The 23,801-nt window shown below is 46.5% G+C and overlaps 1 protein-coding gene across 1 annotated transcript in view; it reads left to right on the forward strand.

The window, feature by feature from the left end:
* Nucleotides 1-23,801, forward strand: part of LOC308457811 (store-operated calcium entry regulator STIMATE-like) — a gene marked incomplete at its 5' end in the record, with an annotated part of 41,175 nt that overhangs the window by 12,969 nt on the left and 4,405 nt on the right. Inside the window, 3 exons of the mRNA XM_080971982.1 lie at nt 14,292-14,404; nt 15,962-16,045; nt 20,318-20,434. Coding sequence (XP_080828108.1) covers nt 14,292-14,404; nt 15,962-16,045; nt 20,318-20,434 — 314 coding nt within the window. The remainder of the gene's footprint in view (nt 1-14,291; nt 14,405-15,961; nt 16,046-20,317; nt 20,435-23,801) is intronic.

Below are 23,801 nucleotides of genomic sequence, written 5' to 3' on the forward strand. Positions count from 1 at the left end.
TTATTGCAAAGCAATAGGTTACAGTCAGATCCTTCCGCAAAACTGCAACCCCGCCCGGAGGTCCAGGCAGTGGTATTCATAAAGTTTCAAACAAAGCATTTCAATTTCCACCAATCATATACATCATTACCTCATTTCATCTTTAATACGCATGCGCAATAAGCACTGGCAATTTCTGCTGATTAAGTTCTGATTCCCACCGTGTTCTGTTACATTGTGTTAGTGTGCATGTTGGGGACCTGTGTTACGTGTAGCCATTTGCACCACGTAGCAACTTGTTGTTTAGTCGTCTAGTCGTGTCTGACTCTTCGTGACCCCCTGGACCAGAGCACGCCAGGCACTCCTGTCTTCCACTGCCTCCCGCAGGTTGGTCAAACTCATGCCGGTAGCTTCGAGAACACTGTCCAACCATCTCGTCCTCTGTCGTCCCCTTCTCCTTGGGCCCTCCATCTTTCCCAACATCAGGGTCTTTTCCAGGGAGTCTTCTCTTCTCATGAGGTGGCCAAAGTATTGGAGCCTCAGCTTCACGATCTGTCCTTCCAGTGAGCACTCAGGGCTGATTTCCTTCAGAATGGAGACTCTCAAGAGTCTCCTCCAGCACCATAATTCAAATTCTGGAGGTTTTAGTCCTTGCCAAAACCATCCTTGCTGAAATATCACATGGCAGTGAACTCAAAACAGTCCATTTTCTACCATTGCCCTGCCTTCCCTTCCCCTCTGTTCTACATGAAACATCAACCATCGCTCGCCTCAGGCAACTTAGCAAAAGCATCTATTTTTGACCAGGCTTTCCTGATCTGTGGCATTCTTTCTGAATTCCTGCTTTTTTATCTGTGCTACGGCTGGGTAATATAGCAATATATCATCTGAAACCGGTTTGAAGGCCATAGAGTGATATCGGTTTCATAATTTTTGACCTGGCAATATGTCACAAATCATGACGTCTGTTTGTGTGCTGTGCAAAAATCACAATGTGGGGAAAACTGTGAAGCGACCCAACCAGGGCCGGATTTAGGTTTGATGAGGCCCTAAGCTACTGAAGGTATTGGGGCCATTTGTATGTCCAGCTATCCTTTGTCAACAACAAATTGCCACTGGTTTTTGTGTTGACTATGTGTTATCTGGTAATTTCTGGACCTATAGGGACGCGGGTGGCACTGTGGGTTAAACCACAGAGCCTAGGACTTGCCGATCGGAAGGTCGGCGGTTCGAATCCCCGCAACGGAGTGAGCTCCTGTGGTTCTGTACCAGCTCCTGCCAACCTAGCAGTTTGAAAGCACGCCAGTGCAAGTAGATAAATAGGTACCGCTCCGGTGGGAAGGTAAACGGTGTTTCCCTGTGCTGCTCTGTTTCGCCAGAAGCGGCTTAGTCATGCTGGCCACATGGCACAGAAGCTGTACACCGGCTCCCGTGGCCAGTAAAGCGAGATGAGCGCTGCAATCCCAGAGTCGGTCACAACTGGACCTAATGGTCAGGGGTCCCTTTACCTTTAATAGGTATCTCAAGCCATTTGCACATGTTGCCATGCAACCAGTCCATGCAGAATGTAGGCACCTTATATATAGAAATGAGCAAAATGAGTAATATTTTAGGGAGCAGGCTAGCAGGCGGAGCCCATTACTTACATCATAGGAGCCTACACAACACAAAACACTGTTGCTGTATGTAGGTTTTAATTTATTTGTTTTTTATCTTATATTTTGGAAATGTACATCCAGGTGTTTTTTCCTTTACATTTTTTGGGGGGCCCCAAGAGAGTGGGACCCTAAGCTATAGTTTGTGTATCTTATACGTAAATCCGGCACAGCACGGCTCTACATTTCTCCATCCTTATTTCAGACATCGCATTACATCAGCATATTGCGATGTTTCGTTGGTGACATATCGCAATGTTGAAAACCAGCCCTAATCAGTGTTTATAATACTCCTTTTACTGTTTATTCTGTACCTTGGTTTTTATAACGCTGCTTTTATGCTCTGTTTTTGTATACATATGTGGTTTTAAAAGATCAAGCAGTTTTGAAATGCTTTTTAAAAAGAAGTGTTTAAAAGTGTGCACTAAAAACAAAATAAAGCCCAAGCACCCAGCCCCTAAGATTGCAAAGACAGGGTGGGCTTGTTGAAAACATGTGAGACTGCGACTGGTTAAAATCTCAGGAACTAGAAGATGAAGCTGAGAGCAAAACATTGGCTAGGACAAATTAGGGTTTCTGATCCTTTTCAAAACTTAAAAATATTTAGTTATTTGTCTCCTTTTCCAGGCAAAGCCAGTACAGCTGCCCGGGGTGGGGGTGGGAGGGAGGGAGCTATAGTTTAGAGGGCGCCCGGTTAACTTAAGACTGTTCAAGCATCTTCCATGATCAGGTTTGTGTTTGGGCTGTGGGAAACATGAGTCTTTTGTTTTGGTTGCTGGATTTTGAACCGAAGGCCCGTGTGTGTGTGTGTGTGTGTGTGTGGTTTGATTCTGGCCTGTTGTCATGGCGGCGTTCAAACATTTCCATCACAATTCTTATTCCCCGAAGAGCAGCCAAAACGAGTTCTTAACCATTTTTGTTTGGCTTCAAAAAGAAATCATTCTTCCTCCCCATCTTCTACTCTCCCCACTCCTACCCTCCATGGAGATTTTTGAAGCGTGAGCAATCAAGATAGGGAAACACCTGCCTCCTTTTAAAAACCCAGCGTCGCGAATTTGCTGGCAGGCAAACCTGTTTGCAGACCTTCGGAGGCTGATGGGGACACATATCTCTGTGTGGGACCATCAAAAGGTTTTTTTCCAGGCAAGGCAGGGCCTCCTTGGTGGTGGTTTTCTGCTTGTTGAATGTCCTCCCTGGTGAGGTGCATGTCCTCCTCCCCCCCCCCTTATTAACATTGAGGAGAAATTAAAAATATTCCTGCTCACCCTGATATTGGGTTGCTAAACGGTGCTGTGTGTTGTTCAGCTGAGTTTTACTTCGATGCTGAAGATTATAGAATTGTTGAGTCGCAAGGGACCCCGTGGGTCATCTAGTCCAACCCCCTGAAATGCAGGAATCTTTCACCCAACGTGGGGTTCGAACCCACAACCCTGAAATTAAGAGTCTTGTGCTCTTTGGTCCCAGGCTCAACCCGCAGTCATCTGAATCCCACTCCCTCCTCATCTCAGCACCTAGCCAACTTCACAGGGCTGTTGTGGAATTAAATTGGAATAGAGAAACATGTACGCTGCCAAGATCTCTCAGGGCGGGGTGTCACAGCCCGGTTCATGGGCGATTGAAGTCCGGGCTGGGGACGTCGGGACAGGGGTCAAGATGGCGGGGTGGGAGCAGGAACAGGGGTCCAGAAGCCAGGAGTCAGAGAGCCAGGAGTCAAGAAGCCAAGAGTCCGAGGGTCAGGAAACAAGGAGTCACGAAGTCAGGGGTCCGAAGATCAAGAAGCAGGGAGTCACGAAGTCAAGGGTCCGAGGATCAAGGAACAAGGAGTCACGAAGTCAGGGGTCCAAGGATCAAGAAGCAGGGAGTCACGAAGTCAAGGGTCCGAGGATCAAGGAACAAGGAGTCACGAAGTCAGGGGTCCAAGGATCAAGAAGCAGGGAGTCAAACGCAGCAAGGCAGGAAGCGTGTTGTTGTGGCAAAGAGCCAAAGGGAAATGCTGGCCTTATATCCCTTCCCAGCTCTTGCCACCAGGTGCTGTGAGTTACCAATCGGCCTCATCTGTGCCTCTCCAGAACAAACTTAGGAAGGCCCCAGTCCTGCAAAGTCCTATTGGTCACAGGGCCTGGTCCAGCACACACACCTGACACTGGGGGTGGGGGGGGGGGAGAGAAAGGTGAGATCTAAGCATATTAAAAAATATAAAAATTACTTGGATTGAACTATCTGAACCATGGGTAGGCAAACTAAGGCCTGGGGGCCAGATCTGGCCCAATCGCCTTCTCAATCTGGCCCGCGGATGGTCCGGGAATCAGCGTGTTTTTACATGAGTAGAATGTGTCCTTTTATTTAAAATGCCTCTCTGGGTTATTTGTGGGGCATAGGAATTCATTCATTTATTTTTTTCAAAATATAGTCTGGCCCCCCACATGGTCTGAGGGACAGTGGACCGGCCCCCTGCTGAAAAAGTTTGCTGACCCCTAATCTGGACTGTTGTCTTGATTTCAAGTGCTTCTGGGGAAAACCAGCGACCATCTGGATGCTTTAGCTGTGATACCTGCATTGCTGCGGGTTGGACTAGATGACCCTTGGGTCCCTTCAGACTCTATGGTTCTGTGAAGCGCTCTCTGTCCAGCTAAAGCATCGTGGGCAAATGGCCTGCCTGTTCAATTCTGTTGCCTGTACCGCGTGACGCAAGGGCATCATTCATCTTCAATGCACGGCCTCCTTTGCCAAGATGTCAAGCAGAGCTCTCCCCCTTTAAATGCAAGTGACCTTTCAATATTGGCTTTTGTGCTTTCTGCAGAGGAGTAACTGTTCTCTGGGCTTTTTTCCAGCCTTTGCTGTCTTTTATAGCTGCTCGTGCGTCTTCCGATTTGTACGTGAGTTTGCACAGTTTCACACAAAGACTCAGTAAATCAGGCAGACTAATGTCTCGGGGCTGCCGCCTGCTCAGGGCCTTGGAATCACGGCGGATTAAAAATAATCCCAGGGTGCAGCTCATAGCAAAAGCAGCAACGCTCCCTTACAAGGCAGTCAAATTCCACCATCTCCTGGGAAGTGCGTGTGCACCCTGGAGGGGAAGTTTTGGTGCTAGAGGGCAGTGGAGAAACGAGCTAGGAAAGACGGAAGCTGAGATTTGGGACTTGTCTTTGCTGCAGACAGTGGTGGCAATGGGTGCTCAATGGTACTTGTGCTGTGGGTGGTAGGAAGACCACCAGCAGGGGGCGCCAGAGCCAGCCACAGGCAGAGCCGTCTGCCGGAAAGGCCCATAGCTCAGTGGTAGAGCATCTGCTTTGCAGGCGCAAGGTCCTGGGTTCAAGTCCCGGCACTTTCAGGTAGGGCTAGGAATTGCCTTTGTGAAGACTTGCCCCGCTGCCAGTCAGTGAAGGCCATTCTGAGCTAGATGTGGCCGGATTTCATATAAGGCCATTTCCTGTGTTAAAACCCTCCCGACTGGTCGTAAGTAAGACGGCAGGAAGGTGGGAGCTGGCTGAGAGGTCTAAGGCTGGTGGGGCGCAGTGCTTACGGAAGCTTTTAATGTTTGATGCATTCTTGTATTTTAATACAGTGCTACCTCTGGATGCGAACGGGATACGTTCCAGAGCCCCGTTCGCATCCTGAAGCAAACGCAACCCGCACCTGCGTGTCTGTGTATGTGCAGGTTGTAATTCGCCACTTCTGCGCATGCGCATGACGTCATTTTGAGCGTCTGCGCAAGCGGCAAAACCCGGAAGTAACGCAACTCCAACCTGAGGTACGACTGTATTTTGTTGGAAGTCACCCAGAGTGGCTGGGGAGGCCCAGCCAGATAGGCAGGGTATAAATAAAAAAATATTATTATTATTATTATTATTATTATTATTATTATTATTATTAAGTGCCCAGTTTGCCCTAATGAGTAGTCACTGGTTGCCCCGACCCAGCAGGCTCCTCTTATTTCATTACGTATTGAATTGTAGAGTCTGAAGGGACCCTGAGGGTCATCTAGTCCAACCCCCTGCAATGCAGGGGAATCTCAGCTAAAGCATCCCTGACAGGTGGCCATCCAACCTCTGCTTAAAAACCTCCAAGGATGGAGAGCCCACAGCCTCCCGAGAGAGACCATTCCATTCTGTTGTATTTTGCATAAACACACCTTTATTTTATTTTTTTTAATAAATGTTTTTATTAGCATTTTCAACATATCAAAACGTATCATATTCATTATTTTCCCCCCTTTCCCCTCAAACCCTCCCTCCCCTCCCCCAAAGACTTCCCTCAGCTCCTCTCTGATTTCTCCTCTCCTCTGATTTCTCAGCACATATTATTCTCTGCATAATATAAAATTATACAAGTCCTTCCATTATCTGTCTACCATGTTATCAATCAATAAATTTGTGTATGTTTATTCAAAACCTGCCAAGGAGTCCAGTTCATTTTGTTCTTTTTAAATAGTTTGTGAAAAGTCACAGTTGTCCTTGTATCACAGTTTAGCCAATTCTGCATAGTTTGTCAATTTCTCTTGCCACTGTTCTTTTGTCGGGGTTTCCTCATTCTTCCATCCTTGTGCTATCAAGACGCTGTTGTTGCATACATAAATAAATTCTTTGTTTTCCGTGGCAGGTCTTGTCCTACAATCCCTAACAAAAATGCTTCTGGTTTTTTAAAGAAATGTCATTTTAAACATTTTCTTCAACTCATTATATATCATTTCCCAATTTTTAAAAACTGCATAAACACACCTTTAACGGCTCAAAAAGTGTTTCGCTTACGTTGTCCCAGAGATCTTCCACTTGTTGCCATCTCAGTAAAAGTTGTGCCAAGGTTTAGTGCGGACACAGCCATTGGTAGTGGAGCGTCCTGCTTCTTCTCTGCCCGGCCCTTGACACTCAACAACAGGGATGAACTAGGAAGATGGCCCAGTGACTTTTCCATCATTTCTCTTACAGATGCCATTGGATTTCGCTTCTCCAAAGTCTAAAAGCAGCAGCCCTTGTTTCTTAGGAAGGCCTGCATGCTAAACAAACCCTTTCCCTGCCTTTCCTCTGTCTCATCCCTCTTTCCACTTGATGCATGTGCAGCCTTTGGGGAGAGATGATATTTTGGGGGCTGGCTCGGACTCTTGACTTTGAAAAACATGCGGTTTCGTCTCAGCTTCTTTTTCAGTCTCTGCCAGAAACAGTCTGCTTCCTCGCAGCCCAACTCAAGGAACGGGATGGGCCGCATTTTTACACGGGCCAGCCATTCCAGTTTCAAGCAGAGCTCCGTGCATTTAAAAAAAAATAATAATAAGAGCGTATCTATAGAATATAGACAGCCCTGCTTGGAAATGAGTTGCTGAATCAATTTCTCCTCCTGCTAAGTGCAGAAGAAACTATGGAGCAGTTTGCTGATTGACCTGGCTAAAACTCATATGGTTTGCTGTCTAGGGGCTGTTAACTCTGTTCGGCTTTCTCAATATCTTCCAAATTTGTCATTGCTAATGCACGCTTTTGTTCCGGGGGGGGGGGGGCTTGGGCAAGTGAATCTTGAGTGAAGCCCCCAACAGGCCCTTGGCTGCATTTTTACTGGCAGGTCAAAATGTTTTCAGTTACTAATTTCCAGAGGGGAAGCTGTGATCGCCTGCTACAGTAGAAGCGGATAAATAATAATGCAGTAACCTGGTGGCAGGGACGCGGGTGGCGCTGTGGGTTAAACCACAGAGCCTAGGACTTGCCGATCAGAAGGTCGGTGGTTCGAATCCCCGCAACGGGGTGAGCTCCCGTTGCTCGGTCCCTGCTCCTGCCAACCTAGCAGTTCGAAAGTACGTCAAAGTGCAAGTAGATAAATAGGTACCACTCCAGTGGGAAGGTAAACGGCGTTTCCATGCATTGCTCTGGTTTGCCAGAAGCGGCTTAGTCATGCTGGCCACATGACCCGGAAGCTGTACGCCGACTCCCTCGGCCAATAAAGCAAGATGAGCGCTGCAACCCCAGAGTCGGCCACGACTGGACCTAATGGTCAGGGGTCCCTTTACCTTTTAACCTTGTGGTGCCTTAAAGGCAGCAAGTTCATTGGGGGCAGCAGTTCCTAAACTGTGGCCTGTGAGCATCATCCAGGTTTCCCGCAGTGTGTCTGGAAAAATACAATTAAAAATCATGCATCATCTAGCACGGCACATTACAGTTGCTACAGTGAGCGGAAGAATTATGAAGGGGTCCACCAAGACCCTCAGCAATTTTCAAGTGGTCCATGGGGGAACCATAGTATTATGGTATGTGCTCTGCAGAACTCTACAGTGGTACCTCGGGTTAAGTACTTAATTTGTTCCGGAGGTCCGTTCTTAACCCCAAACTGTTCTTAACCTGAGGTACCACTTTAGCTAATGGGGCCTCCTGCTGCTGCCGCGCCGCCGGAGCACAATTTCTGTTCTTATCCCAAAGCAAAGTTCTTAACCTGAAGCACTATTTCTGGGTTAGCGGAGTCTGTAACCTGAAGCGTCTGTAACCTGAAGCGTCTGTAACCTGAAGCGTATGTAACCTGAGGTACCACTGTAGTTTCCTTACACTTGTGGCATAATAAACTGGTTGGTCATTTAAGGTGAATTTTAGTTGCTCCATCAGCTTGGATAACAAAACAGTTATCAATAGCAATTTTTCTTGCAGGTCTTACTGCTTTCTGCTTTTGTTCTTGTATCTGTTTTAAGGTATGTGGGTTGGTTGGGTTTTTAAGCCTTTTGTGCATGCTCCTTTTTAGACATTGCATTTGGAAAAGGAGCCAAGAAAAGGTTCAAGTGAATTATAACTTGTGGGCGGTTTTTGGCTATTTAGTGTGCCATATTTCTGTGACATATTTCTAATTTTGCAAATAGACACTTTGACTATTGGCACTGGCCAGGGATGTTTTGTAGAATGTGCTGCGATTCCTTAGGAGTGTCAGAAGCACTTATAAGCACAGAACGTAACTCAGCTTCCTGAGGATGTTAGCTTTCATTCTTTCCACATATAATACAGACATACAGGAAACAGGTTTCTAGCCCTTATGTTTATGAAGAGATGGATGAAAGAATATTGGCTCTACAGACGCAGATGCAAATAAAAAACAGAAATACAGACCGGAAAAGTACACAACCAAACAATTCAAAAAAGAGAAAAAGAACCCACCAAATTGGATTGATCTTTATTACGGCCATTGGCCCGTCACACGACAGTTTCCCATACCAACATAATGTACTTGAACCTCCAAATTTAAAACCGTCAAAACTTACAAAAAACAGACAAGAACCAAAGCAGAACAAAAACAAAAGACCAACATCATACGTTGCAATAAATTTGTAACATAACCATCACCATCTGCTCACAAATCAATAGAAGACATCAATGGTGATTCACCTAGTTACATCCTAAAACATAGATCATGGTTTAAAGGGATTTTCCGAGCCACACAGGAGTCCGTTTCTCTTCTTTAGGGATAGGACACTGATCAAGAATCTGGCAACCGTGAGTGATCTTAGGGGGTCATCATCATTTAATAGATATCTCAGTTTGGCTTCATTCGTATCATCGGCAATTCCCTTTAGATATTGGGCAAGAAACTTGCTCCTGGCCGATGAGTGAAAAGCACAGTCAAAAATTATGTGATGCAACGATTCCGGTGCCCCACAATTACAATCACATAAGAGCGATATCTGTCCATTGGAGAATCTATTTCTCAGCATGTTCGATGGGAAGGTGTTGAATCTTGCCTTTACAAAGGCATATCTATGAGCCGAAGAAGTTAAGGAATTCAAATAGTTTGGGAGCCTTAAGAGGGGTGATAAACCAAGGTTTAGAGGCGAGCAGGTACCATTGCCCAAGACCATTTTCTGCTGCAAGTCCATCTCCTCTAGTTTACAGGTTACTGTTCTTTTAGCTGGAACTATGTCCTGCTCTAGTAATTTGGATGGGGAGATTCCCATTGCCGTTATTTTCAGCTGTAAATTTTTTACCCATGGGCTCTGGAAATCATCTCTCCACATACATTGTATCAAGTACAAGTTTGGGAGATTGTGCCATAGAGATAACCAGTGACAAAGTATGTGCTTCCACAGAGCGTTTTCCAGGGATACAGTATTAAGTTCCATGCGTAACGCTGTATTACTTACACAGTTGGGCAGTTTCAATATCCCTCTTAAAAACTGATTTTGAATAACCTCTAGGTGAGATAGATTGACAAAAGTCCCCCAAATTGAGATGGCATAGGCAATTGTCGGGATCACCTTGGCCTTGAAGACTTTCAACGCCGATGGGATATGAAGGGCCCCATCGGTGAAGAAGAATCGCAAGATCGCCAAGGAGATAGCTTTGGCTCTATTTGTAACATAGGCTACATGGGCCTTCCATCTAAGGTTATGTTGTAACCAAACTCCCAAGTATTGGAATCTATAGACTTGTTCGATGACTCTCCCATCAATTCTCCAATTATGGAGTTTCCGGCTCTTTGAGAAAATTAGGATCTTAGATTTTCCATAATTAATTGTAAGGGAATTTGCGTTACAGTACGATCCAAAATTTTTTAAGGCCCTCCTGAGACCTACTCTAGAAAAGGAAAGGATGACTGCGTCATCCGCATACAGTAACAAAGGGCAGCGATAAAGTGCTAGGCGGGGTGCATGAATCCTTTCTTGAGCCTCTATTAGGGGAGTCCTCATATCGCTTATGAACAAGTTGAACAGGAATGGAGCCAATATACAACCCTGTCGGACACCTCTGTTAATGGGAATTGGATTGGTGTGAACCCACCAAAGATTTAAAAGAAAGATTTGGGGGCAAGGGAATGCAGATTTATTCCAAAATATCTGTGGTAAAAAGCTCTTTCTGTCTGTCCGTCTTGGCCAGGGGCCAGCACATTTTTTCAGCAGGGGGCCAGTCCACTGTCCCTCAGACCTTGTGGGGGGCCGGACTATATTTTGAAGGGAAAAAATAAACTAATTCCTATGCCCCCAAAATAACCCAGAGATCCATTTTAAATAAAAGCACACATTCTACTCATGTAAAAACACGCTGATTCCCAGACTGTCTGGGGGCCGGATTTAGAAGGTGATTGGGCCGGATCCGGCCCCCAGGCCTTAGTTTGCCTGCCCATGGTCTTGATGCATTTTGTCCTAAAATGCAGTGTTTTTTAGATGTATTTTGGTCCTTTAAAAAATAAATAAAAACAACTGACTATTTTGCAAAATGTGCAGAATCCAAAGGGTAATTTGTTCCAGCCCAGGTATCATTAGTGCAGGAGGTCGTAATTAGGTCAATGTGCTTAAAAAGGCAGCCCAGGCAGAATTCTCCATCCCTAGCCAAACACAAAGGCCTCCAGTCCTGTGGGATTTTCAATTGCCCTGGAATAACACCCCCCCACTGGCACATCACACAAACAGTTTGGGGGTCCGCCCTAGATCCCCAAACACCGTACCCTGCACTGGGAAGGGAGGCCAGCAGGACTGGTATTGAAGAAACAGAAACCCAGAGCTCCCTCAGGCATGCAAACTAATTTCCCCCATTTCTTCTGGACCCTGGCCTATAAATTCTCCCATAAACACTTCATTTGCAACCCTCTTCTTTTTCGCAAGAAAATATTTTGCAGATGTCTTCGTGCCTCTAAATCTTCATTATCCCCCTTCTCTTCCAGTGTTCAGATCTTTGGGGACATCTGTTCTTTGCGCTGATGCCGCAGTGGATAACTGACCGTTTTGAGGGGTGCAAAAGTTGTTTTATGTGGTTGCAAGCAGAGAGAGAACTTGGTTGTATCTGCAGTGCTTTTCCCATCCCAATTGGCAGTAGCAGGTGGGCAGCTATGCTGGTTTTTTTAATTTACACAGCACATCATTTGCACCCGAGCTTGAGGTTGCATCTGGAAATGTTTAGTGGCGTTGGAACAGCTGCGAGATGTTTAAAGGACCCTGTAGTTTTGTTGTGGGTTTGTCTGTCTTTCTTTTTTTCCTGTTAGCTAACCTTTTCTTCTTCAAGGGTCACTGCGCACTGGCAGGGAGTAGATGATGAGCTCAAGAGAAGCAGAGTTCAAGTGCAGAAAGGAAACAATCCATTTGTTCTCTCTCACGGCCATGGAAGACAAGGGGGGTTTTTTGCCCATGACCCTGACCATTTGAGCCTCTGTCTGTGTTTTGTGCAATGCCTGAATGATGTTAATGTCATTACATCCTTCAGCGGCAGGGAATCTTTTTTCAGACTGAGGGCCACATTAACCTTCTGGGCAATGTTCTGAGGGCCATTTGCTGATAATGGTTGAGGCCAATTTCTAATTGGAAATCACAAGAAGTTCCTACCATTGTGGAGTGGCAGTCGAAAATGACAGACTATGCGGAACTAGCCAAACTGACCGGAAGGATTTGGAACCAGGATGACCAGAGATTCCAGGACAATTGGAGTAAATTTATTGAGTATTTGAAGGACAGCTGCAAAAGCTTAAAAACACTAGCAGGATTGAAGTAACTCCTACACTGTAAAATAGATAAAATGTGATGATAAAATACGTGAAAAGAAAGTGATAAGGGATATCAACTGAAGGGAGGGAGGGAGGTCACAGCTCGGCAGAGCAAAAAGGTTTATATATTGATGAATGTATGGAAAGAAAGAATATGTAAAAAAAAAAATTATTGGGGGGGAGATAATGGGCGGGGCCAGATACAATAACAATAATATTATTTGAACCCCATCCATCTGACCGGGTTGCCCCCGCCACTCTGGGCAGCTTCCATCACACATAAAACATAATAAAACCTCAAACATTGAGAACTTCCCTATACAGTGGTACCTTGGGTTAAGTACTTAATTCGTTCCAGAGGTTCGTTCTTAACTTGAAACTGTTCTTAACCTGAAGCACCACTTTAGCTAATGGGGCCTCCCACTGCCGCCGCGCCGCCAGAGCACAATTTCTGTTCTCATCCTGAAGCAAAGTTCTTAACCCGAGGTACTATTTCTGGGTTAGCAGAGTCTGTAACCTGAAGCGTATGTAACCCGAGGTACCACTGTACAGGGCTGCCTTCAGATGTCTTCTAAGGGTTATATAGTTACGCCATCTGACGGAAGGGCATTCCACAGAGAGGGTGCTGCTACCGAGAAGGCCCTCAGCCTGGTTCCCTGTAGCTTCACTTCTCGCAGCAAGTGAACCGCCAGATGGTCCTCAAAGCTGGACCTCAGTGTCCGGGCTGGATGATGGAGGTGGAGACGCTCCTTCAGGTAGACAGGGCAGAAGCCATTAAGGGCTTTAAAGGTCAGCACCAACAGTGAATTGTGCTGTGAAACATATAAGGGCATTGTCTTCTTTCTCTCGCAGAGCAAAATAGGGCAAGGAAGGTGCATGGCTTCTCGCGCAAAACTCGGCACCCACTTGAACCCAAGTCTCTGCAGCGCTGGTCTCCACACCAGTGCACTGACTCTCCAGAATTTGCTCTTTGTGCAAAGGGTTGACGTCAGTGAGCCACTGGGTTGCTTCTAAATCTTACGTAACTTTTGGAAATGTAGCAACCGTCTTTTTATCCCCGCAAGAGAACATCTGGATTTTCTTTTGAACGAGGCTGAACGCTTTTCTTCATAACACAATCATTTCAGAATGCCTGAATAAATTCTCATTTCTTGCTGCTTACAATGTTCTTCTCACTCGTCCTGCCTACATAATTCAGGGTGGCTGGTTACATGCCAGCAAACCCTCACAGCTTCTGGTGTTTCAGATCCTCAAGATAGGAGACTCTCCAAGGGCCCAGAATCTCCCTAAGATTTTGATGGTGTCTCTTGCACTTCCTCATTCAGCATCTCTATGGGTGCTGAAAAGTGCCCTCTGCCTTTGAGCTTTTTGCTCTCCTGCTTTCAAGGCTTGCTGGGTGCTGGGAGAGGGGGCTGGTCTGGAATGCTTTCTAAAGACACTGTGTCCGTCAGCTGTCGCCCCACTGGTGCTTCCTCTTCCTCTTCCTCTTCCTCCCTCTCCACCAGTGTGGTGGTAGTGGTTAAGAGTGGTAGACTCGTAATCTGGTGAACCGGGTTCGCTTCCCCGCTCCTCCACATGCAGCTGCTGGGTGACCTTGGGCCAGTCACACTTCTCTGAAGTCTCTCAGCCTCACTCACCTCACAGAGTGTTTGTTGTGGGGGAGGAAGGGAAAAGGAGAATGTTAGCCGCTTTGAGACTCCTTCGAGTAGTGATAAAGCGGGATATCAAATCCAAGCTCTTCTTCTTCTCTCCTTCTCCTCCTCCTCCTCCCATTATTTCCCAGCTTTCCCCCTCATCTGCCTCTGAACTGTGACCTCCCTCAAACCCCTGTTATAATTCTGAACTGTTCTCTTCTTCTCTGGAAGGTTCAGGCTGGGGGAGGGGGGGTCTCCACCATTCCTCCTCTGCCCAGTCCTGACACTTACATAGTCGTTCTCCCCACTTTATTCTCACAACAGCCCTGTGAGGTAGGTTAGACTGAGAGTAAGTGTCTGGGCCCGAGTGCACCCAGTGGACTGAGTGGAGATTTGAACCCTGCTCTACGAGGTCCTAGTCCAACACTCTAACCACTGTACTACAATGGCTATTGCAGATATGCATCAGTGTAAAGGAAAAAGCGGCTGGTGGTTGTTGAGTGCTATTGGGTGATTGGCTTCCTTGTCAGCTTTGCCGATTCTTTTATAGGTCCACGGACTTGGGGTTCACCTCCATCGTTTCGTTTTCTTCCAGGTGATCCTCCACAAGCAGCTGCTTGGATTGGGCAGTGCATCCTCTACCTGTTGATTATGGTCTTTGAGAAGACGACAGTTGGCCTTGTCTTGCTCATTCCTGGCTGGACGAAGGTAAGAAAGGTGTATGTTAACTATTCCAAAAGAGGAGGCAGAAAAGGCTTGGCCTGAGGACAGGGAGGGGAACAAGCCGTCCCAAAGCTTTCCCCCAAAGAATCCTGGGAACTATCGTTGGATAAGGGAGCTACAGTGTTCTGAGTGGCGAAACAAACAATCCCTTTTTCTAGGGAACTCTGGGTATTGTAGGTCTGTAAGGGGAGGAGGGGGTCTCCAAACAACTCTCAGCACCCTTCTTAAACTACAATTCCCAGAATTCCCAGCCCTAACTGCTTAAAGCGGTATGATACTGTTAGTCTAGAGCATGGGTAGCCTTAGTCTAGAGCATGGATAGGCAAACTAAGGCCCAGGGGCTGGATCCGGCCCAATCGCCTTCTCAATCCGGCCCACGGAGGGTCAGGGAATCAGTGTGTTTTTACATGAGTAGAATGTGTGCTTTTATTTAAAATGCATCTCTGGGTTATTTGTGGGGCACAGGAATTTGTTCATTCCCCCCCCCCAATATAGTCCAGCCCCCCACTGAGGGACAGTGGACCGGCCCCTGCTGAAAAAGTTTGCTGACCCCTGCTCTAGAGATACTTCTTGGGTTAGATTCAGTGGAGTCGCCCATACTTTCATGCATGGCTAATGGGTGAATTTGTAAAAAAACAAAAAAAACTGTCCAGTAGCACCTTAGAGACCAACTAAGTTTGTTCTGGGTATAAGCTTTGTGATGCGTTCCTTTGAGCAACAGACGAGACACCTGAAACCCTGGGTTTGTTTTTAACCAGCGGATCTGCTCGCAAGGAAGGAATAGGGAAAACTATAAGGACGTAGGTGGTGCTGTGGGTTAAACCACAGAGCCTAGGGCTTGCCGATCAGAAGGTTGGCAGTTTGAATCCCCGCAAGGGGGTGAGTTCCCGTTGCTCTGTCCCAGCTCCTGCCAACCTAGCAGTTCGAAAGCACATCAAAGTGCAAGTAGATAAATAGGTACCACTCTGGCGGGAAGGTAAACAGTGTTTCTGTGTGCTGCTCTGGTTCACCAGAAGCGGCTCAGTCATGCTGCTCACATGACCCGGAAGCTGTACACCAGCTCCCTCAGCCAGTAAAGTGAGATGAGAGTCGTCTGCGCCTGGACCTAACGGTCAGGGGCCTTTACCTTTAACCACCACGAAGGAATCCCTGATTCGCACATTCTTGCGAACGCATTCCCAAGTGGGCTGGGGACAGCTGAGTGTGATGCGTGGCTGCAGTTTTAAAATCTGTAGATCATTGTGAGATGAAAGGAAAATCGCGAACAACTTGGGTGTCTAGATTTCCTGAAACGCTGGGCTTGAAACTCACCAACTCTGCGCGAAGCCAGTTGTAACGTTTTCAGACTTGGCAAGGCACATTTACGAATGTCCTCAACTGCAAATGTACCCTTTCCTCTCTAGATAGTGTGGGTAGGGATGATGGGATTTGTAGTCCTACCTAATATCTGAAGGGGATCACATGGACCAGACCTTGTTTATTAAGCATGCAAGACACATTTAATCTCTTTGAAAGGTGTATGGTATTTTATGCCTTTTCCAGCTTCAAGAGATTCTTCTGAACTACATTCCTGATCCACAGTTGGAGCTGGTGCTGGTGATGCTTGTGGTCCCTTTTATAGTCAACGTGAGTAACTTGTGGGAGGAAATCTTGAGCTTTCTGTCTGTTTTGAGGCTGCAATCTTGAAGCAGCGGGGGGCGGGCGGGCGGATTTTCACCCTGTGATAAAATACTGATGTGGAGGAAGACCTCAGCCTTTGGAAATATGAGGTGGTGGCTGGGCTCTGAGGAAAGCCAGGTGGACTGGAGGTATGAGTCGGGGAGAAATTTGATTCTGTTATATTTAAAGGCACACATACCTAATTCACACTTTCTCGGGGGTGGGGAAGTGTGCTGAGACGCGGTCGTCCTTCAGAACTTGCTCTCTTCAAGCACGTAATGCCTAGATTAAGTACATGCCCTGGGTCAAAGTATGCATTAGAAATGCATAGATCTGTGCAAAACAGTGTAATGGAAGTGCATTATATTGGGTGAAATTGCTTTGCAAAAATACATCCACGCAGGGCCGTAGCTAGGGGGTGTCGAGGAAGGCCCCCGCCATGGGTGCATGTGAGGGCTGGGTGCAAAATCAACTAGAATATGCCCATAAATACGTTTATAAATAAAAAATATTGATTATTGCCTCATAAGAAAAGGTTTTTAATAGAGGGTCTTTATATGACATGCACGGTGGGGGGGGGGGGCGTTTCCCCCTATTTTTCTTGGCTGGGGGGGAGCAATCTGGACGTTTTCTGCCAGGGGCGCAAGATCACCTAGCTATGGCTCTGCGTCTACTAGGGCAAACTCTTTTAAAAATGTGAGGGATAAATTAGCACTAAATAAATATAAATGTAAACTATATTTATTTATACCCTGCCTTTTTCCCTGGCAGGACTCAAAAGGGGCTTACAGATAAAAGTGCTGGTGCATTTTTGTGCAGACGTTAAAAAAATAAAATTTCCACAAACTGAGATGGAGAACTGAGCGTTAAAGACGAACATGAGAAACAGACAGAGACTGAAATTGACAGATTTGTCCATTATTGATTCTTCTTCTTCGGCAATCCCTCGTAGCCGAGTAAGATTGTCTTCCATAAACACAGTTTTAACAATGAGTCCGTAAGTGACTGTGGAGGTCAATTCTGGATCCACACGTCCTTCCACAGTGGGGACATTGGTTTCCAGGCGGGAGCTGATCACAGTGTGGATTTACCAAGCGTGCCTTCCTCCTAGCACGTTTCTCCCTTGCGTCCTGAGTTCGAGTGTCTTCAAAGCCCATGACACCTTTGGCAAAGGCTGTTCTCCAACTGGAGCTTGCAGGCCAGTGTTTCCCAGTTGCCAGTGTTTATACTACATTTTTTAAGCTTTGCCTTGAGATAGTCTTTAAACCTCTTTGGTTGACCACCAGCATTACACTTTCCATTTTTAAGTTTGGAATAGAGTAGTTGCTTTGGAAGACGATCATCAGGTATCCGCACAACATGACCAGTCCAACAGAACTGATGTTGAAGAATCATTGCTTCAACACTGGTGATCTACTGGTTCATGATGACATAGGAAACCCTCTTTATGCTGAGTGGAGACCGTGGGTCAATTTAGGTCAGTATTTGCTATGCTGACTGGCAATAGCTGTCCGGGATTTCGGACAGGGCTCTCAGTCATACCTGGAGGTGCCAGCAATCAATATCTTCTGCATATAAAACAGGCTGTCTGCTACAGAGCAATGGCAATTGGCTCTTTCTGAAGCTGGGAAGCTGACGCTGAGGTTGGAAGCTCAATGCAGCATTAAAAAGATTTGCCCTTTAATTGTCTGCCCCGATGAAGAGGAACAAATACCCCTCTCTTTTTGCTCTGAGGCCTGGGGGAAAGAGGTGGGAGGAGACTGACCAGAACCCACGGATTCCGTAATCCAGAGACCTCTTGGCAAGGCAACAAAACCAGAAAGTCGCATTCTCAAATTCTCTTCAATAAGAAGCAAGAGTTTGGAAAATAACAGGCATTTTGCATGTCTGCAAAAATCTAAAGGATATATAATACAAGCACAAGTAGTGATGACGGTACAGTGGTACCTCGGGTTAAGTACTTAATTCGTTCCGGAGGTCCGTACTTAACCTGAAACTGTTCTTAACCTGAAGCACCACTTTAGCTAATGGGGCCTCCTGGCACCACCGGAGCACGATTTCTGTTCTCATCCTGAAGTTCTTAACCTGAAGCACTAACGATTTCTGTTCTCATCCTGAAGTTCTTAACCTGAAGCACTATTTCTGGGTTAGTGGAGTCTGTAACCTGAAGCGTATGTAACCTGAAGCGTATGTAACCAGAGGTACCACTGTATCTGGTTTAAGGGTGCTGGCTTTTTTGCATATCTGACAGAGCAGAATTATTTTTAAAGGGGATTGGACCGGAGCTATAAAAACATGCTAGTAAAAAAAACCAGGAAGCTGCTATCTGCACCCCAGCTTGTTCTATCAAATGACAAATCGTACGGTGGTTGTTGTTTAAAAGAAGAAAACGTAGAGCATTTATGGGAAATCTTTTCATCTGCTGTTAAAACTGGCAGAGCAGTAGGAAGCCATCAGCCGGGGAGGGGCGTAGAAAGATTTGGCATGTAGTGTTACTATGTGAGCTCATTATAAATTAATTTCTTGCTATCATTTTCCACACTGAGACAGTCATCATTTTGCAACGAAGCGTTTTGGGATCATATAAGTTGAGTGCGTTGCAGCTGTTTTCTTGACCAAAACTCAGTTTTACCTCTACCCTCGGTATTTGTGCTGACGTTACAGTTCACAAGAAATAATAGTCTCTTAGTTTACAGTGCAGCGGTGGAGCGGTTGTGTGTGTGTGTGCGGTTGTGTGTGTGTGTGCACCCCATGCCAGGGGTAGGGCACAAACAGGGCCCACGTCGCCTGCCCAGCCCCCATCAAGGCCACACCAGCCCCGATTGGCACGGCTGTCTTGCCCTTCTCGCGCCAGCTTCCCCAGAATTGAGCCTTGCAATTCCGCTTGGGGACAGCGACAACCACATGTTGCACCCCCTGCCGCCTGCTGGGCAGCCGATGAAGCACTTGGCAGGTGCAAACCCTCACACCAGGCCCCCAGCACAGCATGGCCTGGTGCTCCTCTCCGTGAGCGTTGGTTTCCCCAATGCCAGAACGGGAGCGCCAGGCATGAGGGTGCCCGCTTCACGAACCCCTAAAAAATCTGTGCCCGGGGCCACAGCCTCTCTTGCACCCCCTACACTATGCCCCTGTTACAGCGGTATGTCTCTGATGTCAGAGCCCTGTGGCAGGAGAGCGTTCGGTTTAAATGCTTAGAAGAAACACAGGATGGCTTTGTTTCTGATCAGTCACTCTTAACTTTTGCTTTTTGTAAAGGAGTTCCTTGAAGTCCTGCCAGGGAACCATGAATGGATTTGCTCCACCCTCCAAAACGCTGGCTTTTGTTTTATGTGTCTGGGTGCTGCTTGTTCTTTTCTTGCAGTTTTTTTTTTGGACAGTGGTACCTCGGGTTAAGAACTTACCGTATTTTTTGCTCTATAAGACTCACTTTTTCCCTCCTAAAAAGTAAGGGGAAATGTGTGTGCGTCTTATGGAGTGAATGCAGGCTGCACAGCTATCCCTCTTGCTGTTCTGGCTTCTGAGATTCAGAATATTTTCTTTCTTGTTTTCCTCCTCCAAAAACTAGGTGCATCTTATGGTCTGGTGCATCCTATAGAGCGAAATTCATTCTGGAGGTCCGTTCTTAACCTGAAACTGTTCTTAACCTGAGGTACCACTTTAGCTAATGGGACCTCCTACTGCCGCTGCACTGCCAGAGCACGATTTCTGTTCTCATCCTGAAGCAAAGTTCCTAACTTGAGGTACTATTTCTGGGTTAGCGGAGTCTGTAACCTGAAGCATCTGTAACCTGAGGTACCACTGTCCTGACATGGAATCTTCTTTACATTTTAGTGGGGACCCAAAACTGAACAACAGCAATAACAAAGTATAGCCTATCTTCTGCAAAGAATTTCCGTTTTGCCGCCCTGGAAGTACAGAGCCTAATGTCTGTCCCTCTGTTCTTCAAGTACAGTTGTACCTCGGAAGTCGAACCGAATCTGTTCTGGTAGTCCATTCGACTTCCAAAACATACGGAAACCAAAGTGTGGCTTCAGATTGGCTGCAGGAAGGTCCTGCAGCCAATCGGAAACCGCAGAAGCCCCGTTGGAGGTTCAGGTTCCAAAGAACATTCGCAAACCGGAACACTCTTTTCCCGGATTGTGGCGTTCAGGAGCCAAAACGTTTGAGAACTAAGCTGTTCAATAACCAAGGTACATCTGTATTAATAGTTCCCCCCCTTTGTTTTTCTCTCTTTTTAAGGCTGTTATGTTCTGGGTAGTGGACAGCTTGATCATGAAGAAGCACAAGCAGAAAGAAAGCTTTGAAATCAGTGGAGTGATGGAAATCTCACGAGCTTTGCGGGATGAAGAATACCAGGTGAGGGGGGTAACTAGGGGGCGCATTGGAAGATGGCCGACAATACCATCTCTCCGACCCACACGGGGTAATTAAGAGGCTGTTATGGGAGTAGGCAGCCTCGCTTGTTGCCCCAAGGAAATAGGGAACACTGCCCTTGCCTGCTGTGCCCATAAATCACCCCCTAATTCGAAAGAAGGGGGTGAGGGCCCTAGGCAGAATGCCCCCGTGTGGACCTCGGCTCTCCTGGACGCTGTCTCTGATCGCGCACTAGCTGCAGCAATTTGGAATAATTAATTACAAAAGAAGCAAATGCACATATTTCAAGTGAAGAAGGGGAGTGAAGTCTGCTAATTTAAGTGACCTCTGCGAAAGAAGAAGACGGGCTGGAGAAACAGGAATATTTTACGATGAAGATACACCAAAGGCGGGGTATGTTGACAACGGGGCTGAATGGGGGGGGGGACCTTTTTTACTTTCCTTCTATGTGATTTACAAGAACCCCTCCTCATTAGAACCGTCGGTTGAACTGACCCAAGCAGGATGATTAAGGTCTGTGTGGAGATAAACTTTAACCAAAAGGATGCTTTATGGAGACCGAGAAGCAATAAGAGCTTTTGGGAATGGCGCAGCAATTAATTCGGAGTCGCCATCTTGCCAAAGGATTTATAGCCGGTAGGAAGAACGGACTTGTTTTCAGACTGCATTCCTAGTGAATCTCCTCAGAGGTTTTGAGAAAGGAGGCAGATTGGTGAAGATTAACGACGCTAAGACTGTTTTGATGTATGGAAGTGATGTTATATGGAAAACGTCTGGATATGGCTACTGGATAAAAAAAATAATATCCACGCAGGATTGCAAACTGTTCTAACCAGCTTGCGAAGACTATCAGAGGTCACAAAGAGAAAGGAAAAATATATGAAAATAACAACAAGAGATGTGGAAAAATAATAAGAAAGGACTGGATAGTACTGTGAACATCATAAGGTTAGATTTGTGGACATTAAAACAGCAGTAAGAAGCAAGAAGTTGATTGGATCCCTTCGGAACTTGGAATATGGGTACACCCAACAAAAATTTAAAATTCGGCTGTGTAATTTGGAATTTATGTAATTTGCTTTGATTTGATGTGATTGGTCGGTTAATAAAAAATTATTCATAAAAAAAAGAATACCAGGTGAGAACAGAAGACCCATCAAATTAAAAAGGTAAAGGTAAAGGGACCCCTGACCATTAGGTCCAGTCGTGACCAACTCTGGGGTTGCGGCGCTCATCTCACTTTATTGGCTGAGGGAGCCGGCGTACAGCTTCCGGGTCATGTGGCCAGCATGACAAAGCCGCTTCTGGCAAACCAGAGCAGTGCACAGAAACGCCATTTACCTTCCCGCCGGAGCGGTACCTATTGATCTACTTGCACTTTGAGGTGCTTTCAAATTGCTAGGTTGGCAGGAGCAGGGACCGAGCAACGGGAGCTCACCCCGTCGAAGGGATTTGAACCGCCAACCTTTTGATTGGCAAGCCCTAGGCTCAGTGGTTTAACCCACAGCGCCACCCACGTCCCTAATTCTGTTATCTTTTTATTATCATTTTTATTCCACCTTTCCCCCAGAACTGGGAGTCAGGATGTCTTACAAAAACTGGCACGACGCTGCTTTAAATGTATGGTGCAGATGTCACCTGAGATTTCTTTTGAATAAGTGGTTGTACACAATGCGGAGATTCTGCCCTCTGGGATAGTGGCTGTCCTGTTTGCAGAAGTCCTTCTGAGGATTTCCCCAACATTTTCACAGCGTTAAATGCTCCCTCTTGCCCTTTCTCTTTTCTTTTAAAAAGAAGCTAAAAGGAAAAGAGGGACGCAGGTGGCGCTGTGGGTTAAACCACAGAGCCTAGGACTTGCCGATCAGAAGGTCAGCGGTTCGAATCCCAGCGACGGGGTGAGTTCCCGTTGCTCGGTCCCTGCTCCTGCCAACCTAGCAGTGTGAAAGCAGCAGTTCGCAAGCATGTCAAAGTGCAAGTAGATAAATAGGTACCACTCCGGCAGGAATGTAAACGGCGTTTCCGTGCGCTGCTCTGGTTCGCCAGAAGCGGCTTAGTCATGCTGGCCACCTGACCCGGAAGCTGTATGCCGGCTCCCTCGGCCAATAAAGCAAGATGAGCACCGCAACCCCAGAGTCGGCCACGACTGGACCTAATGGTCAGGGGTCCCTTTGCCTTTGTAAAAGGAAAAGATTTTCTAAAAGGAAAAGAAAGTCCAGCTGATTTTGTGTGCATCAAGCACAAGATTCTAAAAATGGGCATTGCTTTGCTATCCAGCGCAAGCCAAACATCCTTTAAAATCCTAGTAAAACCTCCAGATATTTTGCAGGACAACTCCTGGTCCCTGTATCTCCTCCTGTTCCAGAACTTCTGCAGGGCATCTGGTTGGCAAAGGATGAAATAGAATAGAACCTCTTGTGAGGTTCTCAATTTTCCGCCATAAAATGAGCAGCGGTGACTCACTGAATTGGTGCAAGGAAGAAATACCCATCTTAAGAAAAGTGGGGGGAAATCCCCACCCCACATTGGAACACTCAATGCAGGCAATGGACAGTAACCAGGCAGGTCGAAATCTTCCTGCTGTTCCCAAAAGCAGGCAAGGAAGCTCTTCCTCTCGGCTCAGTGTCCTCCACGACCTTCGTTGCAAGTTCAAAGGAAAAGATCCATAATATTTTCCCGGCAGGTCTTTGTTCTCGGCCTTTGCTAACACAACTTGGGCCCCTGGGGAGGTTGTGTTTGTAGCATCCCATGTCTCTGTTTGCATATGACATTATGGTCAAAGGGCATAACGAGGGTAGTTGATCGTTGTCTGTGTCGTTTAACCTCGCTCCTGTCGGTTTCCAGGGACTGCGTGTGTTTGTATTGAAAATTCAGATCTTTGGCAATGTACAAATTCTAGCTGGAAGGAAGAGGAGGAGACCTCCTAGTTGCAGTAGACAGTGGTTGGCTCGCTGCCTCTGTCTACTGTATAGAGAGACCTTCACTCTGTCCAGGGCAATTAAAAATTGAGCCTTAAAAACCAGCCTTTCTCAACCTGGGGGTCCCCAGATGTTGTTGAACTACAACTCCCATCACCCTTAGCTAGCAAGGCCAGAGCTCAGGTGAAATATACTCGGAGTCGAGAGTGGATTTCATGCTCTTTATTCAGCTCATAGTGGTGAGGAGGAATGGAAGTTCCCCCAGAATATCTGCTTTATATACATTATTTACACAATGGGACCCACGTGATTGGCTAATTCCGGGATTCACCTGTAGCCAATCTGGTTGCGGATTCACTTCCACCTGGAGCTGGATTGGGTGGCTCCTGTGGACCAATCAGACTGCTGCATTCTGGACCCTATTGTTCTAGGAC

The sequence above is a fragment of the Podarcis pityusensis genome (genome assembly GCF_964106645.2).
Source record: "Podarcis pityusensis genome assembly, chromosome: 10".
NCBI lineage: Eukaryota > Metazoa > Chordata > Lepidosauria > Squamata > Lacertidae > Podarcis > Podarcis pityusensis.